This window comes from Calonectris borealis, chromosome 1 (assembly GCF_964195595.1).
Source record: "Calonectris borealis chromosome 1, bCalBor7.hap1.2, whole genome shotgun sequence".
Taxonomy (NCBI): domain Eukaryota; kingdom Metazoa; phylum Chordata; class Aves; order Procellariiformes; family Procellariidae; genus Calonectris; species Calonectris borealis.
The window spans coordinates 152718364-152743871 of NC_134312.1; the positions used below are offsets into that span (position 1 = coordinate 152718364).

Sequence of the window (25508 nt, forward strand, 5' to 3'; positions counted from 1 at the left end):
CTATGGTGCATATGGTGGAGGCTTTTCTCCAGGCAAGAAGTAAGTTGGTGTATAGAGGGCTGGAGCATTGGGGGGAAGACCATAGCTGGAGCTGGACTGAGATGGAGGCTGAGTTTCTTCTGATAAAGAAATGTCAGTAGATGATGTTCCTGGAAAATTGCTGGCAGGCTGTATATAGACAAAGAAAAATACCTTCTTCAGTAAAGGATTACAACCCCATTTGCAGCTCTACGTTAAGTGTTTGCCATGTAAGTGATATATAATAAGCCCCATGATTAAATTTCTCATGCTCTGCAGCACAACACTCACTTTAGTTTTAAAGCACCTGTTTAATTATAGCAATGATGGTGTCTAGTGAAACAAGACAGATTCCATCTGTAACCCAAGTCATTTTTAATAGATATTGCGCATACAGCTAGGCAATAGAGCAGAACAGGAATTTCTGCAGAAAAGATGCTCTGGCTTCCGGGGTGAGGCACTGCACCTGACTGGCTGATTAGGTTAGGTGTAGCTGCTCATTTCCAGGCATCACTGTGAAATTTAAATTATCTCAGATGTAGTTAATCTCAGTTATAATACTTGCGTAAATGTAAGGTCTTATTCCTGTGCCAAATGCAGACTCCTCTTAAGAGAAAATTTTACAGGTAGGCATGTGTCTCCCTGTAGGTTTTTTTCACTTTGGCTGTCTCAGCTGTAATGGGGCTTTGGCTGAAAGAGGCACAAAAAATAGAGCTTAGGAAGCAGCCCATGTTCAGGATCAAGCAGAGTTTGTTAAAACAAAAGAATGCACGTAGGGACTAATGTTCTGGATAAAATCCTACAACTACTTTAAACCAAGTTTTGCCATTGATTTCAAGAGGGTCAGGATTTCACTCCTCCCCTCATATGCCAACACATGCCAGTCCATGGGCTTCACCAGAAGAATTGTGCTCAGCTCCCCTCAGGTTCAGGCCTAAAGTGCCTGGAATTTAAAAAACAAAACAAAAAATAGTAATCACAGATCTTTTTCAAGGGAAATGAAAAATCCGGGCAAGTAAACGCTGCTCCCTGCTGCTAAAAAAATTAATAGTTACCATCTAGAAGGCCAATACCAGCGCTGGCACTTGGACAATGGCATCTCAGAGCTGCCCAGCGCTGGCAGACCCCATGCCACGGTGCCTGGCTTCTCCATGGGGCTCCGGGTCAGCAGGGGCTGCTGCCCTGGGCCAAACCCCCACGGCGAGGAGAATGTTGTCCTGCATTTGTATCACAGGGTGACTTGTGAGTGAGAATGGGGATGTCCTGACAGGAAGGTTGATTATGCCCTTTAATTCTGCAGAAGGCAGTGCAGGTATACTGACAGACCTGCTAGCTAGATCGGCTCCAAACATAGTTGTTGGGGTTTTGGGTGGTTTGGGTTTTTTTATTTATTTTGGAGTTGTTGCTTCCCTCCCCCCTCAAACTGTAGCCACTGTTTCCATCTGTCTGCCTGGAATTGCTTCTGTAATGAGTTCTCCTCTGGCAGGAATGACTGGCACAACCCTTACTGCTGTCATCACCACCAGACCCCGCACAGCTAATCATTTACCTGACCAGTTGGCAGGCCTGTTACCAAGACTAGTTGTGACTGAACTGTACCAGTAAGGGATGAATTATTTTGTTAGCACATGCCACAGTAAACAAAAGAAATGCTGGTTACATCCTTGTCAAAACGCATTCTTGTTATCACCCTTCCTTTTTTGCATTTGGCTGATTTCTGCTTGTGGACAAGGAAGCATGAGGTGAACTGAGGAGTGTTACCACCAACTCAGGTTGTGATTTTTTTAAAGACTGTTTGCTTCTCCAGCAAGCATTTATTTAATGAGATACAGCATTCAGCAGAGGCCTAGGAATGAATCTGCTCAATGGTGGGAGCCACAGGTGAACTCAGATTCATAGCCTTTGAGCTAATGGAGCTTCAGGCCATGCAAGTGGGGGCAGTGCTTAGGTTAGGCATGTTGCCCACTGACCCAAGGTGGGATATGTTCCCAGGAGGAGAAACTATGGCTGTGGATTTCCTCTGGTTGAGGTGAGGGTTCAAACTAGAGTTATTAGTTGGTAATCGATTGCTAACTGCTTTACTTCATTAACTGGCATCAATTCACTTTTTTCCCCTAACTCTTAGCTGAAGAAGGTTTTCCTCCTTTTGTTGTACTGAACTACCACGTGTGTGACCCTGCCCCAACTGGGGGCAGGTGCAGGGCAGTGATGTGAAATGCAGGGGCTTAGGAACAGTGTTTAGCCAAAGTTTCGGCAAACCAAAGGGAACGCTGAGAACAGAGGTGCGTCCTGGGGCCCTTATGTGGATCTTGATCTATGTGGAAGCAAACCGTTATGCTTTTTGAGATGCCCAAGGGCACCCTCAGCTAGCTGCTCCAGAAATATATGCGAGTTTCATGGCCCACATCAGCCAGCCCTGTATGGATGTCTTGCGAACAGACAGGGTCTCCCACACTAAGGACAGCTAGAGCTCAGTTCAGTTGCCCACATGTAAGTGTTCAGCCCTTTTGGGATGCCATGGGATATCCCAGACATCCACACAGATGTGACACAGGGACAACAGGACCTGGACCCTCCTGGAGTGGCAGCAGGGGCCCGGTGGCTACCTGATCTCATTATCAGGCAGCACTAGATCCCTACATGCCAACAGCCCCTGTGTTTAGCCAGATGAATCCCAGCCCCAGGGCCTGTTGTTGCCTAAAGGACTAGGACCAGCTGAACAGGGCTTGTGAAGGCCTGAATCCAGCAGCTGGCTAGTGCTTGGAGCACTTAGATGGGTCGTGAAGACCTCCAGCCCCATGGATTCAGCCCATGGCTCGCAAGTAATAGAAGCGGATGATGGTTAAGCTTCTTGCTGTTCCTAATTGGGCCTGCTTCTAACATTCACCATTTGTAGCTTTGAGTAAGTTTATTATGATTTTTTAACTCATATACTGATGCAGAAATAACTTCTCTCCAAACTACAACATAATGAGCTCATACATGCAGGAAGGCGGCTTGCCCTTTTTTTTTCCCCCCCCACGAAAAGGATTAAGCGCTTTCCCTTTTGGAGCCCAGTGCTTCTCGTTAACCTCTCCTGGCTTGGGGACAGCTAGTGGTGTCTGCCTCTGAAGGTTATGGAGGGGAGAGAAGACAAACGAACACACTTCTTAGAAAAATTACAAATCTAGGAAAAGAACTGTGTTTATTTTGGAATGCAGTTAAGAATTTGGGGTAAATAGGATGTATTTCTGTTCCTCAGTGGACACAGGACCAAACAGTTACAATTGATCCTCATGACTACTTACATGCATCTTTGCAGCTTAATTGCTTTCTTTCATCTGTTTTTATCCCCTTCTCTCTATACTCTTGGCTACGTGCTAACTGAACTCTGCAGAACAGCACAGCTTTTCAGCTAAAAGCAAACAAAAAGAGATGTTCTTTTTTTCCTCTCAACCCATGGTCTCCAAAAGTGTCTGGCCCCGTTTATGTTAATAAATAAGACGTGCCAAGGACTGTTCTCTGGCTGTGAAGCCAACTGGCACAGCACACATCGCATCCCTACAGCTGAACTCTTACCACCAAACCAGTGTGACTGCCAGGATGCACGCTACCTACCAGGAACGGACCATTGCCTTTGACATCTTCTGACCCCTTCCTGAGCGTTGTTGGGAGACTGTTAGGTGGTCTGGGCCAAATCCATACCAGGAGCATGCTAACAATTCACTGGTGTGGATGATCATCATGTCCCACTACTTGTGCCTGGTAGCTTATTGGCTCTGAACCCATAGTCCAGGAGGCTAGTTTATGCTAAACATGCAGTGTTTTCAATTAAGAAGTATTGCAAAACTTGTGGTACCCACTGGTCTAGCAATACACAGCCAAAGTATAACAACCCATTGGATGGAACAAAACTGTCTTACTGTGCTTTAAAAAATCTAAAAACTCCTCTGGTTGCTCCAGGGTCTCAGTACATTCAGTTATTTACCAGCTCACCCTATGTTCTTCACCTCACTCTGGGGGGGGGAAAAAAAAGCAAACACCATCCTCAGCACCACTCCCTGCATTTTCCAGGCCAGCTCTGGCTGGATGCAGCACAGGCTTGGAGCACAACTTGCATCTCATCCTTCCGAAGGAGGTGAAGGAGTGTTGACTCAGCTCATGTGGTATCCCCTCCCACAAGGGGAGAAAGCTGCACCTCCGACAGCTTTCTCTCCTGCCTTCAGGCCAGCTGGCCCTCCTCAGCAAGGCTCACCAACCACTGTCAGCTGCAGCTCTGTACCTGTCTCCCAGTGGTGGCCTGTAGCAGATGCTTATAGGAAGCAAAAAGAAAAAGGGCTGCATCTTCTGATGAGCCCCCATCAGTTCTTGTTCAGGCAGCCATTTGGGGACTTGCTGGGCTGCAAGTGACACCTGAATCCCTGTATTTAACAGCAGCTGATGTTCCTAACCCTTCATTTATACTCTTCCACAACATCCTGTGGCATTTGAATCGTCTCTGGTGTGTAAAAATACTTCCTATTTCTGGCTTATCTTGCCACCTAATAGCTTTACTAGGGCAACCAAAACTTTGTGTGATTAGACGTTATCACTAATATCCATCCACAATCCTTTCCATACCACTCAGTTTCACAGACCTCATATTTCCTCCCCTTTCTTGTCTCCTTTCCATCTGATGAGTCCTAATCTACTTATCTACTCTCTTAAGAGTAAGGTGGGCTAAGGTGTGTAAACTTTCCTTGCAAATCCTGTATCAGATGCTTCTTTTGGCTTTCCCAGTTCCTCTGTTGCTGCTTTATCTTGCCCAACCTGGGGGCTGTGTTCACCTTCATGACTACCGTAGCGCAGCTCTAATCCCATATTGGGATTCCTGGTCAGCAGACAGAGTCCAAAGGACAACCAGAGAAAGCCTGAGATCTGACAACAGACCTGAGAACTAAGCCCAGACTAAGTTGTCCCAGAGGCGAGTCTGTGAGTTGGGATCCAACCTCATTGCCTCGTTTCAAACCCCCAGGAGCCAAGATCTACCACTGCAGAGTCTGTACTGAGTAGCAGCTTACGCTTTTCTGATGGAGTAAGAAGGGTGCCATTTTGTACTGTACCTGAAGAGGTAACGGGTAGGTTGGATATGTAGAAATAGTTGCTGCAGAAGGACAGAACCCAGCGTATGTCAGGATCTGCTGGGCAGGATTGTACAGGATCTGAGGAGGAGGTGCAGCACTGAAAGCAATTTGGGACAGAGGTACCTGTTGAGCACAGAAAACAACAATATATCAGCACAGCGCAGAGGGGGCTGGAGCAGGACACAAGCAGCTGGGCAATTTAACAACTTTCTATTTTCCAACACAATACTGGTACTACAAAAAACCAAGGAGCAGACAGAATGAGAGGAGAGTGTATCTCGAGTTAATTTTCTGACCAGAAATACACAGCTATTTTAATCTTCTTCCCTTGGAAAAAGACTGCTGATACTTCCCTAGCACCAGTTACAGAAGCACTGGCAGGACTCCAGACCCGAGACACCCTGAAGAGCACAGCACACAGCTTTGACCGCCTCTCCTTACCCACTCCAGCACCGAACACTCAGTCCTTCACAATTTGCTGCAGACTCTTTCCAATAGCAACTACCTGATGCCCTCATGTCTTTCCTCTCTGCTCTCCTACACAGATCTATAAAGATCTCCCTTTCCAGACCACTTGCTCTTCTCTCACAGCTCCCTCTCACTTGTGAAATGGAGTTTGCTGCTGGCTGTCCAACAGCATCCCCCATGTGCATATCTCATTCCTACTGCATAAAATCCTTCATCATATCCCGTGGCTTTATTGGCATGTCCCTTAACTGCAATGCGAGATGAGGTTTGCAGGAAGAAGTAATAGCTCATATTAAACCGGCTAATACAACTGGGGGAGAAAAAAAAAGAGCAAAAGCTAAATGTGAAAGGGGGCTTGTATTAAACCCTAAACCCCTGTGCTATATAACTATTTGTGAAGGACAGTAGAGCTCCGAGAAAGATTTTCATGTCCCTCTGCTTTGTAAAGCGAGACAAATCCAGTGGGTTCTTTTCTCGCCTTTGTTTTTATCAGCAGATTCCTCTACATGAGAGCATGGAATTTGCTTTTTACTGAAATAATAAAATACGGTGGTTGCCAGACAAATGCTGAAAGCAGCAGCCAGGATTTTTTTTTCGGCATTTCCTTTCAGATTTATCAGTGAGAGACATAAACCACTGCATCCTCTGGAGATAGTGTGAGACCTCTCTGTGATTGAGAAAGAGGTATATTAATTGTGTTTGTACATGGAAAACATTGTCTAGGTCACTGATGTACCTCATGAGGTTACCTGACAATCTAGGCCTTAGCCCTCTGGAGAAACTTAGCACCCCAGGAGCTGGCGCAGGGAAAGGCTGGGGTCGAAAGCAGAGAGCCTGTTTCACGGCAGAAGGCAAGATCTTCAAGGTACCTTCCTCAGAACACCTCTTTTCTACCCGGCCTGCTGGGTGGATATGGTGGGGAGAGACGGAGAGACACTGCCTTTCAGACAGGAGTAGTGAGAAGCAGCTAACGAGCTCGCCTCAGACCCAAAGGTTTGGGGCCAGCGACATGGCTCACCTCAGCCGGGCCTGGGCCCATTCCCAGAGCGTGCCCTTCCTTGGAGGAGGGAGGCCCTGGCACCATCAGATCCTTCTGGTTATGGATGTAAAAGCGGCAAGAAACCCTTGTTTTGCCCAACGTGAAACACAGATGCCTGTTCTGCATCTGTCACCAACTTTCTGGTGTGGGTGCCTTTGGGTGCTGCTGTCCTCCCTGGAACCTCTCTCAGTCCTCTTACGTTCTCTCCATCCGTAGCAGCAACGCTCTCCAATTGCTAAGGATGAACATCACAACAGTCCTAGAAGACCGTTTCCACCCCAAAGCCACTGATCAAAGCACCTTATTATCAGGCTTCCTGGTCTCAGCCTGGAGCCAGCAACGATTTGCAGGTATTGAAGCTGGTTAGAGGCTTTTATCAAGTATTCCAGTAATGACACCATGTTAAATTAGTCACATAAAATACAAGGGTAGGTGGTGACGTTTTAAACTGAACCACCACCCAAGCCAAAGAGATAAGGAGCTGTGAACTGGCCAGGGAGCGCTGCCAGTGCCATGCGGGCACCTCGGGTCAGGGAGCGTGGGGAAACCAGGCTGTGGCCGGAGGGGCTGTCTGGCCACCCCCCACCCGGCCACGCAAGCCGCTGCTCGCTGTCTGCTGGCTGGGCGGCTGCGGAGCAAGGCAGGTCAGCTCGCCGATCCGACACAGACCTGCCAAAGCGTTTATTTCTGAGCTGCGACTACTTTTAACATCAGACTGCACCTTTAGTTGCACAAATGCTAAGACATGAACACATGGCAAGTAGCTCAGTAATTAGGGGTTCGTTTTGTTTTCCTTTTTAGAGCAGGGTGAGGGAAGAGGAGAGGGGATAAGGGAATGAGATTTAATCTGTTCAGATTCCCTTGAGGACTCCAAGAAGGAGACTAATTGAAAAAAAAAAAAGCCAGCAACCCCCCCAGGACTATCAGTAGTTCTGATTAATGCAACTCTAAACTCTGGGCAGGCAGATTCCTTGGCAAGGTGTGTCAGGAAAACATCTACAAGTCATCAGATGAATACCGGGGCAGGGAAGGGAGTTTCTAGATTAACTCTTAGTACCACAAGTGAAGTTCTCCATGCATTTCTTTACCTCTGTCTTCTGTAAGAAATAATCACCGTGTTTTACCATTTTGGACACTCCAAGTACATACTTCTATTTGCATTATATCTTAATCTGCTTTTTGTTAAAGGTGACTTTAAGGTAACTGCCTACCTGGTGTCCTATACCCAAGCACACTATAGATCTGAAAAGGAGGGTACCGTCGTAACCACTGCAGCTCCCCCAGCACCCAGCAGATCACAGAGGACAGCCCCACAGGTGACACAGGGGCCACTGAGAGCTGACACCTTGGGGGTCAGGAGAGAATGAAATGTTTCCCACTGAGCCAGCACAGCCCTCTGGCAGGCAGCAAAACCACAGGGAGCGTGCCAGGATCTGCACGGAATTTTTCACAAGAAAGAAAACCCGCAACAACCAAAACAACACTTCTTTTTTTTTCTGTCCAGGAAATGTGATGGGTTTAGAGGCAACGGCACTGTTTTGCAAACTATCCCCTTTGTAACATGTTTTGGCTGCCAGCATTCCCCAGAGATAAACATGATGTTTTTTGTTTGACTAGTCAGCCTGGCCCTGTGTTTTCTGGAAGTCAACTTCGGGGCAATCCCCTGAGGCGTTTCAGGGGGCTTTGCAGCTCTCTCTGCAAAATGCCAGTGAGCATTTCTGTGGGAAGGTGACATCCTGAAAGAGAGAAAATTGTTCTCCCACACATTTTGAAGGTCTTTTTTCTTATTTCAGTCCCATGCCCCTTTCTCTCCCTCTTCTGCTTGATGTTTTCTTGGCCACCGTCTTCCCCCAAGAGTTACTCCTTTCGTAACGAAAGCGAGCAGCAGATTAGCAAACCAGCTCTGGTATGTCACTCAAAAGGACCCTGAAAAAGCACAGGCAGGAGCAAAGAGCAGTCATTGCATTTTGGATTGCTGCTTTAGTAACACTTTGACAAGCATAGCATAGCTCCTGTGCTGAGGTAACTGACACAAACTCATCTTTCCCTTAAGCTAGTGAGGGGTTTTTTTCCACTCCCACTGCAGAGGAGACATTAAACAGCTTATTCAGATCAGGTTTTTAGCTGGAGCCCTGACAGACTGGCTCCAGCAGAGCCTGGAGGGAAGCTGCACGTCCACTGCTGCTGTGATTTCCTTGCACGGCTTTACGCCGCCCAGTCGGAGGACCCAGACTTTGACCCAGGCTCTGCCTCCTAGCAAGGGAATGTGCCAGGTCATGGAGACCCCAGTTCTCCCAGGAACGTCTCCTCAGCTTGGCGTCCCTCATGAGCAGTGCAGCGATGGCCCCTGCGCAGCACAGAGGTGAGCCTGGCCTGGAGCTCACCCTGCTACGAAGCATCAGCCCAAATCCCATGTAAGTCTCTGTTTGTGTGAGACAGATTAGGTGGACTCAGAGGGGCTTTCTGCACCCTTCCCCATCTCAGGGGAGCACTAGCAACTCCCACAGCTGCCCTTGGTGGAGGCACTTGCACCCGTCTGCTAGGCAGGGGAAAATACTTAGCAGCACTGGAAAGCTGCAATGCTCTACCAAGGGCTTACTGTAGATGATGCCTGCCTTTCCCTCCTCATGTAGCTGCTCTTCCCCTCGTTTTCCACTGTTGTTGTTTCTACTCCCCTTCTGCCATTGTTCCTCTCGCAGGGAGGGGATGAATTAAGCTGGGAAAGCTGCTTCCACACCCACCTGTCGCGTAGCTGCAACTCTTTACTGGCTAGCTGCAATTTGTTATCAGCTCCTTGTAAGAGGCCCCTCACATAAAGGACAGCTCAGCTGCACATTTCTTACATGCAAAGGCTCAGTGTGCTTGTTTGCCTTAAGCTATAGAAAGGAGTATTTCCAGCAAACATTTTGCAATTATTAACAAAGGCGAATTTCAAATAATTCATATGGCCCTGCTCCGTCACATGGTTTTAAGCACCCAACACATGTTGTAGATAGCCTGGACATGCTTGCTAAGGGATGCTGGGTGGTCAGAGCAGGGCCTGGATGGCCTCCAGTCTGACTGTGTCCTTGGCTCGCTGGCTGCCAGCTCTGAGCAGCCCCTTCCCTCTAGTCTGCCCCCCCCCCGGTGTACATCTCACCTGTGTCTCTTGCTTTCTCTTCCCTGCTCCATCCCTCTCTTCTTTCCTTTCACCTGTCTTTCTATTTAGTTTTCTCCTCTGGAATAGTCATCAGAAACATCACGGATCTAAGATGACCTGTGCTGCTATCATACCTCCCTTTGGATCCTGCATTTCACCTCCATCCCCACGCCTCTGCCCATTTAGTTTGGAAGCTCTCTGGGCTGGGACCATCTACTCTTCTGAGTGCCTAGTAAATCATGAGCCACTTGGTAGGTCTTTAGGCACTGCTTTAGCAAACTGACAGTGATAATTCCAGGAACAGCTACTTCACCCTTTTAACGTGTCAGAAAATCTAGGCAGATGAGGCACTGTGTTACAGAATCCCTCCTAGCACACGGCTTTTCTGAATGCAGTGGTGCACATCAGCACAACATGGTGCTGTGGCACAGGGAGCAGTTAGAGGGTGGCATTCCTTACTGAAACAAAAGAGGAGGTTAATGTGACCTGAAAACAACTGGTACTTGACTGGTACTTCAGAGTTAATCCCCATTCTCGGGAAAAGAACTACATAAGGTTAAATAGTCACACCGAGGACTTGAGTTTTACATGTTACCTACAAACTAGCACCCTCAAACTCTGTGCTGGCCCACATGTTCAGTGCTGAATTAGAAGAAAAAGAAGATGCCACTAAGTGAATCGCCAGCATCTGTTCACACAGACACCTGGTTTTTTCCCTTCCACTCAAGTGTTTGACCAGGCTTGACCTATTTAGCTGTGAGCAGCTGGCAACAGCTTAGCCTAAAGATATGACTCCAGACTCCCAGATCACACAGGAAACATGTTTAAAGTGCCTCCTTCGTACACTTAGCTTCCTTGGTTTTAACCCATTTGATAATGTCAACAAGCACAGAAGTCCTCACATAAGGCAAAAGACTCTGAGCCTTACCATGTCTTTAAATGCCCCAAGAATGGCTGCCGTAATAATCCCCAGAAACAACCCGATGATGTTGAGGACTGTGGAGGACCATAGCAGCCTATACAGGTGAAGCACGTCCTGACAGCTGCTCACGCCGAGAAATTCATAGTAGCTGGAGGACTGCTCTGAACTGAAAGGGAATGCAGACAACATCACTGCGGTGGGAATGGTTTTGCACATAATACAGAGCACCAGGGGATCTGAATCCCTCCCGCTTACTTTCCTCTTTGGTAAAGTACTTCATCCATACTCCCACCAAACGCTGCTCAGATGAATTGGAGAAAGCTCTACTGTAGACAAAAACTGTTTCTGCTAATGCCAGCATTAAACATGTAGTCCAATTAATACCAACCCTAGTTTGGCTGATCAGTGTTGTGCACCAGCAGGGACTCTTTTTTTTTTGCTCAGGGTCCCCGAACACAGGCATAGTCCTGGCATATGGATGCTGCCCTTGTCATTTAGCTACCAGCTAAAGCAGACTTAGCATTGCTTTTTTTCCCAGCTCACCTGGAAATCTGCTGGCATCTCTGAAACTGGGGAAGGCAAGTTGCTTAAGCATTAATTCAACCACAGGAAGGGAGATTTTGCCAGCTGGCTACATCTGTTTATGGTGTCTGTGGTTCGAAATTAACAGATGCAACACAGTACAGTATAAAGATGTGCCTTTACACTATGGATTGTACTATCTGGAAATCTTTGTTTGTTCATATTTCTACACTGCACTGGTTATTGTAAATCAGGCATGTTGTGAAGTTAATCCTCATTGTCTTGCCGAAAATCAGATATCCTACTGCAAAATTTGAAACCACAGTTTCCTGCAGTTCTTTCCAGTACCTGCCTTAATGCTAGCCCACTAGTGAGCTCCTAGAGCAGCTATTTGAGTTGGAAAGATTTTTTAAATGCCAAGTCTCTTTTTGCACTGTTAGGAAACTGCCATCAGATTATGGTGGAAACCAGAAGTGAGCAGTTTGTGCTCATTCTTCTGTTCCTCCATCCCCAGCGCACGGGGCAGCAGTGGAGATGGTGGTTAGGGAAAGCTCTGCAGAGAAAGCTAGCAGCGTGGAGAAACCCACCTTTCTGGGAAGAACCAAGCCAAGCACAGTAACTCCTGGAAATGTCCAATCATTTGTTGTGGGGCATGGTTCTGGCACTGTGGATCTGCTACTGTTGAGCTCACTTCGGCCCTATCAGGAGCCCAGATGTTGCTTAACTAAATAAACCTATAGCTTCAGCTGCCATGAGGCTGAGGAAATCTGACTTGTGCTCCTGCCTGCGTACCGGTCTATTGCATGGCTGATATCAAGTTACTTCTCGTGATTGTGTCTCCTCCTACTTCTCTCTAGCCGTCCTATGAACTGGAATTGCCAAGTCTGTAGAGCAGCAAGATCGCTTCTTTACTCTGGATTTGTCCATGCCGGTGCCATAAGATCTTGCCGTCCACTGTGGATTGCTGACAATGGCAGAACACACATGTTTAATTGTATCATTGAATACTGTCACAGCAGTGATCAGTCCCAGGTGTTTCAGACAAATCCAATGTCTTAGAAAAATGTCACTGAGGATCTCCATCTGGAGGGGGAGTATTCCTGATCTCTCCTTGTTGTTACCTTATGCTTTAAGCAACAGAGTTTCAGTAACTCTATTTGATAACTCTGAATGCTTTCACCCCTTTAAGACCCCTGTTCTTTTCTGTATTGGGTTGGGCTGTTCGATTCAGTGCTAACGTCCAGCAGTTATTTGTGTACCATGGAAGAAAGCATTCTCAGTGTAAACATACTGCATTGCAACTATGATGTTCCATCATTCGTCTATCATAGAAAAGGTACCAAAGTTGTGCATACTCTACCTTTCCCATGTCATTTGTTTTGTATATCTCCATCATGTCCAGATTTAACACTTCTTACACAAGCAAAAAACTCTAACATTCATAGGGAATTTTAATCCATTCCATAGACCTGCACTCACTTTGTGTCTCTTGTGTGCATGAGAAATACGTATGCATAGATGACTTCCCTCTAGTCCCAAATTTCATTTTGCTTCTCTCGTTGAGTGAGGATCTGGGAAGAGCTACTCTTTTATGTAGAAGCCTTGTGTAGAAGCCTCATTGTGCCAGCCTCATTCCCCTACACCTAAAATGTTCATGTCTGGCAGCATGCTAGCCAAGGCTTACAGAGGACTGGGGTTATTCAGGGCTGCTAGCATGTGAAAAGGAGGCAAAACCAAAATAAAACAGGAGATGTAGGAAGGAAGAAAGATGAGAAATACATAGAGGGAAAGAAAGAAGAGTGACTGTGGGTGAACTGCAGAGGGTTGCAGAGGTTGCATGAGAGCGCATAGTAAGATGATACTGAGGTGTGCAGAGGGTGCGTCAGGCAGAAGATCTGCTCTGGGAAATTCTCCCCAGTTTCTTGTGTGTGGCAAGATATGATGCTGCTTGCAGTTGCAATCTCTACGTGCCAGGTGGCCAGCCAGTTGTGCGAGTTCATTTCATCTGCCTTCCACACTATAAATCCTTGGACTTTGCTGTGATGCAGTTTCCCTAACCACCCTTTTTTACTCCTGTTAAATCACTGCATGGCAACCCTGTGCTAACCTTCCTGATCTTCGTAAGCATACCCAGACATTTCCTCTCTTACCTTCTGACATTTCATGCTTTGGTAGTGATGAAGTCAAATGGACAGCTTCAGAAAACACTCACAAGACCCTCTGTATCTATCCTATGACAATTTAGCAAAATCCCATGCCTACAGATGCTGTTGCTAACAAAAGAGCTCTGCATATGCCTACAACATGATTTCTGCTCATGGACACCTATGTTCCTATTTATTTTGTTTCCCCCAGTTTGGTAGGGAAAAAAAAGGATTAATTAAATCTAATGGGAAAATTGTACTGCAAGATCAACACTAAATCTTGACAGGGCTATGACTGAGTGGTTGATTTTGACCACACAGCAAAGAGCTTATGGACATATTTAAAGAAAAAGAAACTGAAATAATGCCAACACTAATACGCAACCTCTGACCTCTTCTCTGCTGGCATCAGGACTTCAGTTGCAGAGGAACTGGATTGCTCAGCATACAAGCCCCTTGTGTTGCTTCTCCAGACCTAAGGGCACCCCCCCTATCATTAGGGAGAAACAACCAAGGATTTCTCGGAGGCCATGGACTGCACACAGGTACTTACTTCTCACAGTTGTACAGGTCACAGCAATAACACGTGTTACTCTTTACTTTCAGCTGGCACTTGCTGTTTAAGGTATAACATGTCACCTGCCAAAAAAGAAAAGACTGACTTTTATTCTCAGTGTTTCAGTGTTGTGTGAATCATCCTACTGACCACAAAGCAGCAGCTACTGCAGTGTCAGGTTTTGTTATCTGTTGTACAGAAAGATCCTGAGATTCCAAAATCCACGAGTGTAGGGCAGAAGGACATCCCTGAGCTCCCAGGAGTTTCATTTGGGGCATCAGCCCCTGGGTCTCAGGGCATTTGCACTATGGAGCGCAGAGCCCCCAGCAGCGAGCTGCAGCCACGGCTGGCAGAGTTTTCAAGCACTTTGCTGCAGTGCCTGGTTCTATTTTGCTGAGACCCAGAGTCTGCAGCTGCCAGATGCGGATCCCTACGGCTGTGACACAGGGACCCTGGGTCCTGAGAGATACACCACAGCAAGCCACTGAAGTGGATAAGAATACCACTCCATTATAGTGGGGAAATGGGCAAAGAAGCCAATTTATCTGAACAGTATCTTCCAATAAATGAGAGCTCTCTCCTTTCGGTAACATCCTCCTGAAGAAGGAAATAATTAGGAACAACAACAGGAAGAACAATCTCCAAACCCACAAACAAAACCGCTCAGAAAAGATCCAAGCACTTCAGCAAATAAGTACTGTTTACTGCACGCTCTTGAGTAGAAAAGTAAAAAGGTTTATTTGCGTGAGCAGGAATTGCAGGGATGGACAGCTGTTAGAACAATAAAGGTAGGCACACATAAGCCACTCTCCATCCAGACAAGAAATCATTTTAATGACTCCTTAAGTGTGGCAAGGATTAATCACTTCTATTTGGCACTACAGACCAATTGAAATACTTTATATGTAAGGCTTTTTTTCCCTGAGATTTTTAGCTTATTGACTTTGAAATCCTGGAGAACTGTCAGGTTTTAAAAGCTAGCAGGTCAGAAAATACATTCTTTCTATAGTTTTTATTTTGATAGAAAAAATGTACTGTAACCACTGAGAAGTATTTTGTTCGCAAAATGCAAATAAAATGTATTATTGAATGGAAAATTCCTCATAATGAAAAAGTAGAAGGAGCATGCTTAGGAACACATGCCTGCTTTTGAAAAGCTTCTGTCAGACAGTTCTGCTTAGCTATGAATGTGTTCGTCTGTGGGACAGTCTCCACAGGAGATGTTTTTCAGCTCCTGAGTTCTGGATCTGTGCATCCTTTTTAGTGTGAAAACTGCCGCTGTTGATGAATCTGTACTCTTCACACGTTTGTTCCCAGCAAAAAGGAAAGCCACATGCACACTCAGCACCAGAGAAAGTTCATCTTGCAGCTGGTCCCAGACTTGCCACAGGATTTGCTTGAGCAATGGAAGTTGGGTGACAAAGCTAAAGTTAAAATGATGCCTTGGGATTGCTTTGCTGCCCAGGACGAGGCTGTACCTGTGGTTAGTGTCTCATACAAATCAGCTCTTCTAACTCAAAACGGAAGTTAGGTTATAAAAGGACGGTCTCAGTCTAGGTTGCAATCTGGAAATGTAGCTCACAGCTTGATACAGACCATCCCACTTGTCACAAGAATATCTCACCCTGAGATAGGACCTCGTTTCATCAACCTTGTTCTGTTGTGTCTGAACTTACTGGAATTTCACATAAGGGCTTTGTTGGCCTGAAGTCACATTCAGCTGCAGCTGTCCTCAGCCTGAGCTGCAATTTACTGCAGAAGAGGAGCACGCTACCGTCAACAACTGTATCGGCTTAATCAAGATCCAGCTCCGAAGTGACTGAAACATCACACCTGGCTACTTCTCAAAGCAGTTTGAAAACCGATCCTGGAGCAGTGTGTGCCAATGCACCTGCTACCACAGCCATTTTGTTGGGACGCTTTTGCTTTTGCACTGAGTGGAACTTAAGACTTTGGGTTTGGCCCCCTGTATGCAGTCAAAATGGCCTAGGACCTGCATAGGTACTCTCTTCCCATTACACATGCATGATTGGAATTAGAGGGTTTCATACGATGGAGTGGGCTGCTAAAAAGGTGATTTGTTCTGATGCATGGCTTTGGGAACCACTTCTGATAGGAAATAAATGTAGTTTTCCCCTCTCCAAGCATCAGTAAGGCCAGTTTGCCCCTTTTTACTGCAGAAGGCTAGAAATACAAAAGAGGGAGATGGACCAGATCTTAAACATGTATTTAGCTGCTTCTAGGCTATAAGACATATTATATTATTGGCCAAGGGAGTTACTGTAGTTGTCTATTTTTATCACTGCATTTTTAAAACACACAAAGAGCAAGACGCTCCTTTTTAGGAGAACAGTGAATAAACCAAAATAAACAAATTACTGTGTGGTGTGATCAAGGGTGGTGGAAACAGGCCATTTGTGTGTATTCTGCATGTCAAGACCTATTATTTCATTTCAGTGACCAGACATTTAGCTTTTTCATGTTCTGGCTGTTTGTCCCTGTCTATCCCCTCAGCACCAATTGAAGAGATGTTCTCACCTCATGGTAATTGCAAGAAAATCAAATTCTTTCTGCTTTGAGCAAAGAGAAGAACCGAAACAGGCAAACTACGTGAGCTGGAGACCACTCACAGGCTAGAGATGGCAATCAAAAGGAAACTTGCACTCAGTAAACAATCTGCCTTCCTAGTTAGGTGTTCGCCTGGCATGCAGAGCGTGACCCCTGCTCACTAGCTGGCTAACTTTGGAAAAGCAAAAGCCAAGTTCAAATGCCACGTATCATTAACTCTGAATTAGCACGTGCTGACTCTAGATCAGTGGACAACCAGACAAGAATGTTATTACAAACTAACTACGCTTTTAAAAGATACGGGGTATTTGCCAGAATAGAGCAAGGAGCTCTGGGTGGCCCAACTTTAGACATTCCCAGAATCTGCAGAGCTGGGGAAACCTGTCTGACCAGAAGCCCGAGGCTGGGGTCACCTGCAGGCAGTTGTGGTCAGTGTGATGCCAGCTACACGCTTATTACAGGAATCAGAAGCATTTCTCGGGCCATGTCTGTGTCTGAGTGTGCATGCACACTTTAAAAGAGGATGGAGTAAAACTTAAAGGAAAGGGTGTCATCATAGATCATAAGTTTGTCTGGCTAGGTCTTTAGGCAAGCAGGTCAATGAAATATTTTTGTCATACATTTTCTGGAATCAACAACGGGGTGCCCTAGCAGCAAGATTTACGCAGTATTAGCTGCTTAACCTGGTAATATACCTTGCTAAGCTGTCTAGAATTATTAACGGTAACATTCCCCATACACTTTTTCTTAGCCATGGGAGGAATGGTGATGAAGGACATCTGGCTTCTTTTAAGTTATACCACTGTTTAGCTGTTTTCAATCCTGCTCTGCTTGATTTCCTTTTCACTCTCACCAATTTACCACAATAATAAAATGAAAAATAGGAAAAGAAACTAAATCTGGACTTCTCAGGAGGCTAGCCACTTGGGTATGGGCACTTTTCCAACCACGTTAATGTCATTGCGATAATAAAAAAGCTGCATTCAAACCGCTGACATTCTTGGCCTGTGCTGGATAAATACAGAGGAGATTTTAAGTCTTCTGGACAATGCAAATGGATTCATTTAGATATTTCCTATTCCATTTGAAGTCTACAAAAACCTCCTTAGAGAAAGATGCCAATGTGACAAACACATTCCAGACAGCTATTATACAGTATAGATGGACTAGGAATCATTCCAGTCCCAGAGTAATGTGCTGGATAGAAACACTGATGATGACTCAAAACCTCACTGGCTGTAATGATTTGCAATCACCAGAGGCTTGGACAAGCAGGGAGTCACTTGTGGGAGAAAAAACAGTAGGGTTTCTATCAACCCATGACCTACATGCACAGACGTGCTCTCAAACACCTGCCTCCCTCCTCCCCAGCCCCTCAAAGCACAGCAGAAACAAACGTGATGAGGTGAGTTTGTTTACCTCTGTCTGGTAGGCATCATATAGGAATCCTATACCACTTGAATAAAACTGGCACCTTTTGTTATACAAAGGTCTGGGTTCCTGTAAAGAGAAAAACAGCCAAAAAAGTACTCAGTCTGGAGGAAGTGTGAAGGCACCATGTCCCATGTCCCCACACCAGATGCTTACAGTTCTGTGGAGCTGAAGCCAATGCAGACACTTGGGTAGGCGGCTCACACACCCCCGTGTTGGCTTTCTTTCCAGAATGGGTCTCCTCAGGGTTACATTTTCCTTCCTCGCTCTGCCACTAAGCTATGTGAGTATCATTTATTTTTCTCTGCAGCAGTTACCTCTTTTAAGAAGACATCACCCCTGGCATTTAACCACTTCCTTCCCTGATGTCAAATAGTACTGCTCTATGAGAATGGTCCAGTCACTCTTTTTCCTGGTACAGTTTCTTACCTAGCAGAAAAAATTACTTTGCTATTTGTCTTCAAGATATGGGACTTTCTTTTTAAAGGATTTCAACAATGTCCGTAGTGAAAACCAAGTAAAATAGCTAATACTTCAGGCATTCCACTTACTACACACACTTCAAACCCCAAAAGCAAAACAAAAAATAATGAACTATGAAGGCATAAAGGGGAAGTAATTTGCACTAAGTTTGTTTTTGCTTTATTTTCCATTTACGCTTATTGCAAAAGATGCATTCACTGCTCATGTTTCATATTTTGCTTGTAACGGTTCCCACAAGTTGATATAAAGGAAGAACACAATGAAATATCCTTGGCCTGATGGAAGATGTGTGTTTCCGGTCTTGGCAAATGGCCACTTTAAGGCTAGAGGGTGCACACTTCAGCCAGTTCCAGGACTAGGCCATATTTGCCTAGGGAGGATTTGATGACAGAAGACTCTTCTGTGGTCAGATGTCTATCCCAAAGCAAAGTGCGGGAATGACTTATGTTGGCAAAAAAAGTCGTCTTCCACTTTGTCACTTATCTAGTCCTAGGTCATGATCTGTGCCTTCAAAAGCACTCAGGTGCTCTCCAGTACGTCAGTCAGACCACTTCCAAGAGAGAACCCACTATCGAAACGCACTATGTGCCATCCCCTCTTTGCATGCTAACTTACAAGCAAAGGACTACTTAAATTGTTAGCAGAAATCTGCTGATTAACTTTCATTGCATTTTAAAGCTTTATGACCCATCCAAGAATAACCCAGAAACTGCAGAAAGATCTGCACTAAAGATCACTTCTGAGTATTTTATGCTTGTTGGATAATGAAGTGTGTACTGTATAAATCTGCTGACCCAAAATACATAATCAGTGAAAATGCAGAGCTAGGCAGGAATGCAGATAGGTCACTGAATAAAGCTCATCCATCGGCTTGTTTGCCTTTCTGATTACTCTGGCAAACCCAAGGACACCAGCTCCCAAGGGTTAGGGAAAGGTTAGCTTCCTGCATCCAAAAATATTTATTTATATCACACAAGTGTAAGAAAAAATGCTTCAGTAACTCTTTTTCTCTAGAGGAAAAGCAAATACCACACAAACAGCATGCCATGTCTTGAACTAGGACAACATTCTTCCATAGGCCTGGGAAAGCATTAGCCTTTAGCCATGACTTCCAGAGACAGATCTGGTTAGGAGGACTAACAGGATTCTAGTCTCTCTGCTAGTATAGCAAGCATAGGATCAGCCAAAGGCGGTGCTGCCCTTCTTTCATCGAGTATCATACTCCAACCCTGATTTTATCTGTTGCATGGGGATGAAATGAGAGAGAAGGGGACTCAGCAGTAGAAATAGCTTTTTCTACCATGAGGAACAAATCTATGAAAAACTGCTGTCCATCATATTCACAACAATAACAAGTTTCAGTTTGATCCTGGAAGATCCTGGAAGGGGGCAATGGTCTAGGGCATGGACCCCAAGTGGTGTTCTCAATCCTGCTGGTGAGGAGAAATGGCTTGAGGAGGGCTAGATGGCTCCAGCAGGTCAACAACTGGCTGTGCATCTGGTGTCGGTAACAGGAATTTGGCTTTTATGACCATGAGAGCATCTTTCATGATCAAGGGTTTCTTGGAAGAGACAGGATCCACCTGACTAATCAGGTCAAAAGCATTTTTGCTTACAGTCTAGTCAATTGGTGATGAGAGCTTTAAATTAGGAGCAACAGGGGAGGGAGATGAGGACCAACAATCAAGTGAGGAAGTAGTGGACTGATGAGACAAGTGAAGTGAACATGGTGATGTGGACAGGAGAAATCTCGTAATCAACATAAAAGGGCTAAATGGGGCCCACTTCAAGTGTATGCACATGAATGAGGAAGCACCCTAGGACAGGACAAGGAAAGCTCTCATCTCTTTTCTAGGAAACTTAGCAATTTTTGAAGTGTCTGTACACTAACACACACAGCATGGAGAACGAACAGTTTGAGGTTTGTGTGCAGTCATAGGGCAATGATCTCATTGGGATCAGAGAGACATGGTAAGATAGCTCACAGGACTGGAGTGCTGCCATGGATGGACACAGGCTTTTTAGGAAGGACATGCAGGATGGCAGAAAGGGGAGTTGCTTTTTATGAGAGAAAGCAGCAAGAATGCATGGAGCTCTGCCTAGGGACAGATGAGGAGCCAGCTGAGAGCTTATATGTCAGTATTAGAGGCCAGACCAAGATGGGCAACAGTGTGGTGGGTGTCTGCTATAGACTGCCTGATCAGGAAAAAGTAGATGAGGCTTCTTCAGACAACTGGAAGAAGTCTCGTACTCCCAGGCCCAGGCACTCGTGGAGTACTTTAAATACTTTACTACTTCAAAGTAGTAAAGGACTTTACCCCAGTATCTGGGGGAGGCACAATGTATCTGCTAGAGGGACAACCCAGCAGGGCACAAGTAATCCAGGAGGGTTTTGGAGTGCATTAACAACCACTTCCTAACATGAGTGATTAAGGAGCTGACAAGGAGAGGAGCTCTGCTGGACCTCATACTTACAAACAAGGAAGGATTGGTCAGGGATGTGAAGGTGAGGGGCATCCTTGCCCCTGATAATGAGATGGTGGAGTTTGGGATCTGGAGAGGAGAGAGCAGGGAAAAAAGTAGGATCCCAACCCTGGACTTCAGGAAAGGAGACTTTGGCCTATTCAGGGATCTGCTTGGAAGAATCCCATGGGATACCGTCCTGGAAAGCACTGGGGTCCAGGAGAGCTGGTTGATATTCAAAGATCACTTCCTCCAAGCTTAAGAACAGTTCATCCCAACAAGCAGGAAATCAAGTAAAGGCAGCAGGAGGCCTGCATGGATGAAGGAGTTTCTGATACAACTCAGACATAAAAAGGAAGTGTACAAGAATCAGGGGCAAGTCACCAGGAGGAAAATAGAGAAATTATATGACCATGCAGGGACGGTTTTAGGAAAGCCAAAGCCCACCTGGAGTTCAATTCAGTGAGGGCTGTGAAGGGCAACAAGAATCATAGAACAATTAAGGTTGGAGAAGACCTCTAAGACCATTGAGTCCAACCATCAACCCAACACCACCATGCCCACTAAACCATGTCCCTAAGCACCTCATCTACACGCTTTTAAATACTTTCAGGGATGGTGACTCAACCACTTCCCTGGGCAGCCTGGCCCAATGTTTGACCACTCTTTCAGTAAAGAAATTTCTCCTAATGTCCAGTCTAACCCTCCCTTGATGCAACTTGAGGCCATTTCCTCTTGTCCTATCGCTAGTTACTTAGGAGAAGAGACCAATACCCACCTCACTACAACCTCCTTTCAGGTAGTTGTAGAGCGCAATGAGGTCTCCCCTCAGCCTCCTCTTCTCCAGACTAAACAGTCCCAGGTCCCTCAGCCGCTCCTCATAAGACTTGTGCTCCAGGCCCTTCACCAGCTTCGTTGCCCTTCTCCGGACACACTCCAGCACCTCAACGTCCTTCTTGTGCCACCTGGGCACACTGCTGGCTCATGTTCAGCCGGCTGTCAACCAGCACCCCCAGGTCCTTTTCCTCCGGGCAGCTTTCCAACCACTCTTCCCCAAGCCTGTAGCGTTGCATGGGATTGTTGTGACCCAAGGGCAGGACCCGGCACTTGGCCTTTGTTGAACCTCATACAGTTGGTCTCAGCCCATGGATCCAGCCTGCCCAGGTCCCCCTGCAGAGCCTTCCTACCCTCGAGCAGATCAACGCTGCCACCCAACTCGCTGTCATCTGCAAACTTACTAAGGGAGCACTCAATCCCCTCATTCAGATCATTGATAAAGATATTGAACTGGACCGGCCCCAAAACTGAGGCCTGGGGAACACTGCTCGTGATTGGCCGCCAGTTCACCACAACTCTCTGGGCTCACCCGTCCAGCCAGTTTTTTACTCAGCGAAGAGTGCACCTGTCTAAGCCGTGAGCCGCCAGCTTCTCTAGGAGAATGCCGTGGGAGACAGTGTCAAAGGCTTTACTGAAGTCCACGTAGACCACATCCACAGCCTGTCCCTCATCCACCAGGCGGGTCACGTGGTCATAGAAGGAGATCAGGTTGGTCAAGCAGGACCTGCCTTCCATGAACCCGTGCTGGCTGGGCCTGATCTCCTGGTTGTCCTGCACATGGCTTGTGAGCGCCTTCCAGACAAACCACTCCATAATCTTCCCCAGCACCAAGGTCAGGCTGACCGGCCTGTAGTTCCCCGGATCCTCCTTCCGGCCCTTCTTGTAGACGCGTGTCACATTGGCAAGCGTCCAGTCGTCCAGGACCTCCCCTGTAAACCAGGACTGCTGGTAAATGATGGAGAGTGGCTTGGCAAGCTCCTCCACCAGCTCCCTCAGTACCCTCAGGTGGATTCCATCTGGCCCCATAGACTTGTGAGCGTCCAGGTGGCGTAGCAGGTCATTAACTTCTTCCTCTTGGATTATGGGGGGTTTATCCGGCTCGTCGTCCTTGTCTTCCAGCTCAGGGGGCTGAGTACCCTGAGGATAACTGCTCTGACTGTTAAAGACTGAGGCAAAGGCGGCATTAAAAAAGAAGCCTCTTCCTCGTCCTCGGTGGCAATGTTCCCCCCCACATCCAATAAAGGATGGAGATTCTCCTTGGCTCTCTTTTTGTTAATATATTTGTAAAAACATTTTTTGTTGTCTCTTACAACAGTGGCCAGATTGCATTCTAGTTGGGCTTTTGCCTTTCTAATTCTGTCTCTGCACGACCTAACGAGATCCCTGTACTGTTCTTGAGTTGCCCGCCCCTTCTTCCACAAGTGATAAACTCTCTTTTTTTTCCTGAGTCCCAGCAACAGCTCCCTGTTCAGCCAGGCCGGTCGTCTTCCCCACCCATTCTTCTCACGGCACATGGGGACAGCCTGCTCCTGCGCTTTTAAGACCTCCTTCTTGGAGAACGTCCTGCCTTCCTGGACCCCTTTGCCCTTCAGGACTGTCTCCCAAGGGACTCTCTCCACCAGTGTCCTAGGCAGGCCAAAGTCTGCCCTCCAGAAGTCCATGGTAGCGGTTTTGCTGGCCCCCCTCTTTACTTCACCAAGAATCAAGAATTCTATCATTTCATGGTCGCTAAGCCCAAGACGGCCTCCGACCACCACATCTCCCACCAGTCCTTGTCTGTTTGTGAACAGCAGGTCAAGCGAGGCACCTCCCCTGGTAGGCTCGCTTACCAGCTGCATCAGGAAGTTATCTTCCACACACTCCAGGAACCTCCTCCACTGTTTCCTCTCTGCTGTGTTGTATTTCCAGCAGACATCCGGAAACTTGAAGTCCCCCACAAGAACAAGGGCTAGCGATTGCGAGACTTCTGCCAGCCACTTGTAGAAAGTTTCATCTGCCTCTTCATTCTGGTTAGGTGGTCTATAACAGACTCCCAGCAGGATATCTGCCTTGTTGGTCTTCCCCCTCATCCTTACCCACAAGCACTCGACCTTATCAGCACAATCGTTGAGCTCTAGACAATCGAAGCACTCCCTAACATACAGGGCTACCCCACCGCCTCTGCTTCCTCGCCTGTCCCTTCTGAAGAGCTTCTATGGGTGTATTAGCAGCAAAAGAGAGATTAGGAAAAATATGGGCACACTACTGAATGAGGCAGGCGACCTGGTGACAAAATACATGGTAAAGGCCAAAGTACTCAATGCCTTCTTTGCCTTGGTCTTCAATGGGCAATGGGCAAATCTGGAGCAGGAAAGACTTACCCTTGCTGGAGGAGGATCAGGTTACGGAACGTTTAAACAGACTGGAGGTACACAAGTCCATGGGACCTGGCGGGATGCACCCATGAGTACTGAGGAGGCTCAATGATGTCAATGCAAAGCTGCTCCCCGTTATTTTTGAAAGGTCATGGTGTTCAGAGAAGATTTCTGAGGACTTGAAGAAAGCAAATGTCACTCCTATCTTCAAGAATGGCAAGAATGAGAATCCAGGGAACTACACACTGGTGGAAAGGTGATGGAGCAAATAATCTTGGAAACCATTTCGAAACATCTCAAAGACAGGAAGGTGATTGAGAGTAGTCAACATGGATTTACAAAGGGAGAATCATGTCTGACCAACCTGTTAGCCTTCTACAAGGATGTAAATGGCTTGGTGGATGAGTAGAGCTTCTCACTCATCTGCTTCTGGATGTTGTTTATCTTCACTTCAGTAAGGCCTTTGGCAGTCTCTCATAATATTCGCACAGACAAGCTGATGACAAGGCTAAATAAATGGCAAACAAGTCACAGACAAGGCTAAATAAATGGACAATGAGGTGGACTGAAAGCTGGCAGAACTGCTGGGGTCATGGTGTTGTGATCAGTGACATGAAGTCCAGATGGAGGCCACTCAATAGTGTCTAGCCCAGGGGTCAATACTCGGGATAATATTGTGTAACACCTTAATTACTGAACAGATGATGGGTAGAGTGCACCCTCTGCAAACTTGTAGATGATACAAAAATGGGAGAAGAGGCTGAAACACCAGAGGACTGTGAAGAAATGGCCCACAGCAATGCACCCTTGTGATAAAAAAGGCCAGCAGTATCTTTGTGTGCATTAGGAAGAGCATCACCAGCAGGTCCAGGGAGGTGATCCTTCCTCTACTCAGCACTGGTGAGACATATCTGGAGTGCTGGGTCCAGTGGTGGCCTCCCCAGTATGAGAGAGACACGGACATACCAGAGTGAGTACAGAAAAGGTCCATGAAGATAATTAACAGACTGGAGCATCTGTCATAAGAGAAGAAGTGAGAGAGCTGTGACTGTTCAGCCTAGAGAAGAGAAGGCTCAGGTGTACCTTATCAACGTGTATCAATACCTGATGGGGGAAGTAAAGAAGATGGAGTCAGACTCAGTGGTGCCGAGGAAAAGGACAAGAGGCAACAGGCACAAACTGAAATACAAGAAACTCCATTCAAACATAAGAAAAAACTGTTTTACTTGATGGGTGATTAAACACTGGAACAGGTTTCCCAGAGTGGTTGTGGAGTCTCTGTCCTTGGAGACACCCAAAGCCCAACTGGACACAGTTCTGAGCAACCTCCTCTAGTTGGCACTTCCCTGAGCAGGGGGGATTGGATTAGACAATCATCTCCAGAGGTGCTGCCCAGCCACAGCAACTCTGATTTTGTGAACAGGGTCAGAGCTTACTTCAGGATATAAGCACACTAACAAGT

At 46.4% G+C, this 25508-nt stretch overlaps 1 protein-coding gene across 1 annotated transcript in view; it reads right to left on the bottom strand.

Moving 5' to 3' along the window:
- Positions 1-25508, bottom strand: part of TMEM255B (transmembrane protein 255B) — a 79515-nt gene continuing 54007 nt past the window's right edge. The window contains exons 5-9 of the mRNA XM_075136552.1: positions 17898-17978; positions 13908-13993; positions 10695-10854; positions 5100-5243; positions 1-168 (exon numbers count right to left, since the gene is read on the bottom strand). Of these exons, the coding sequence (XP_074992653.1) occupies positions 1-168; positions 5100-5243; positions 10695-10854; positions 13908-13993; positions 17898-17978 (639 nt within the window). The remainder of the gene's footprint in view (positions 169-5099; positions 5244-10694; positions 10855-13907; positions 13994-17897; positions 17979-25508) is intronic.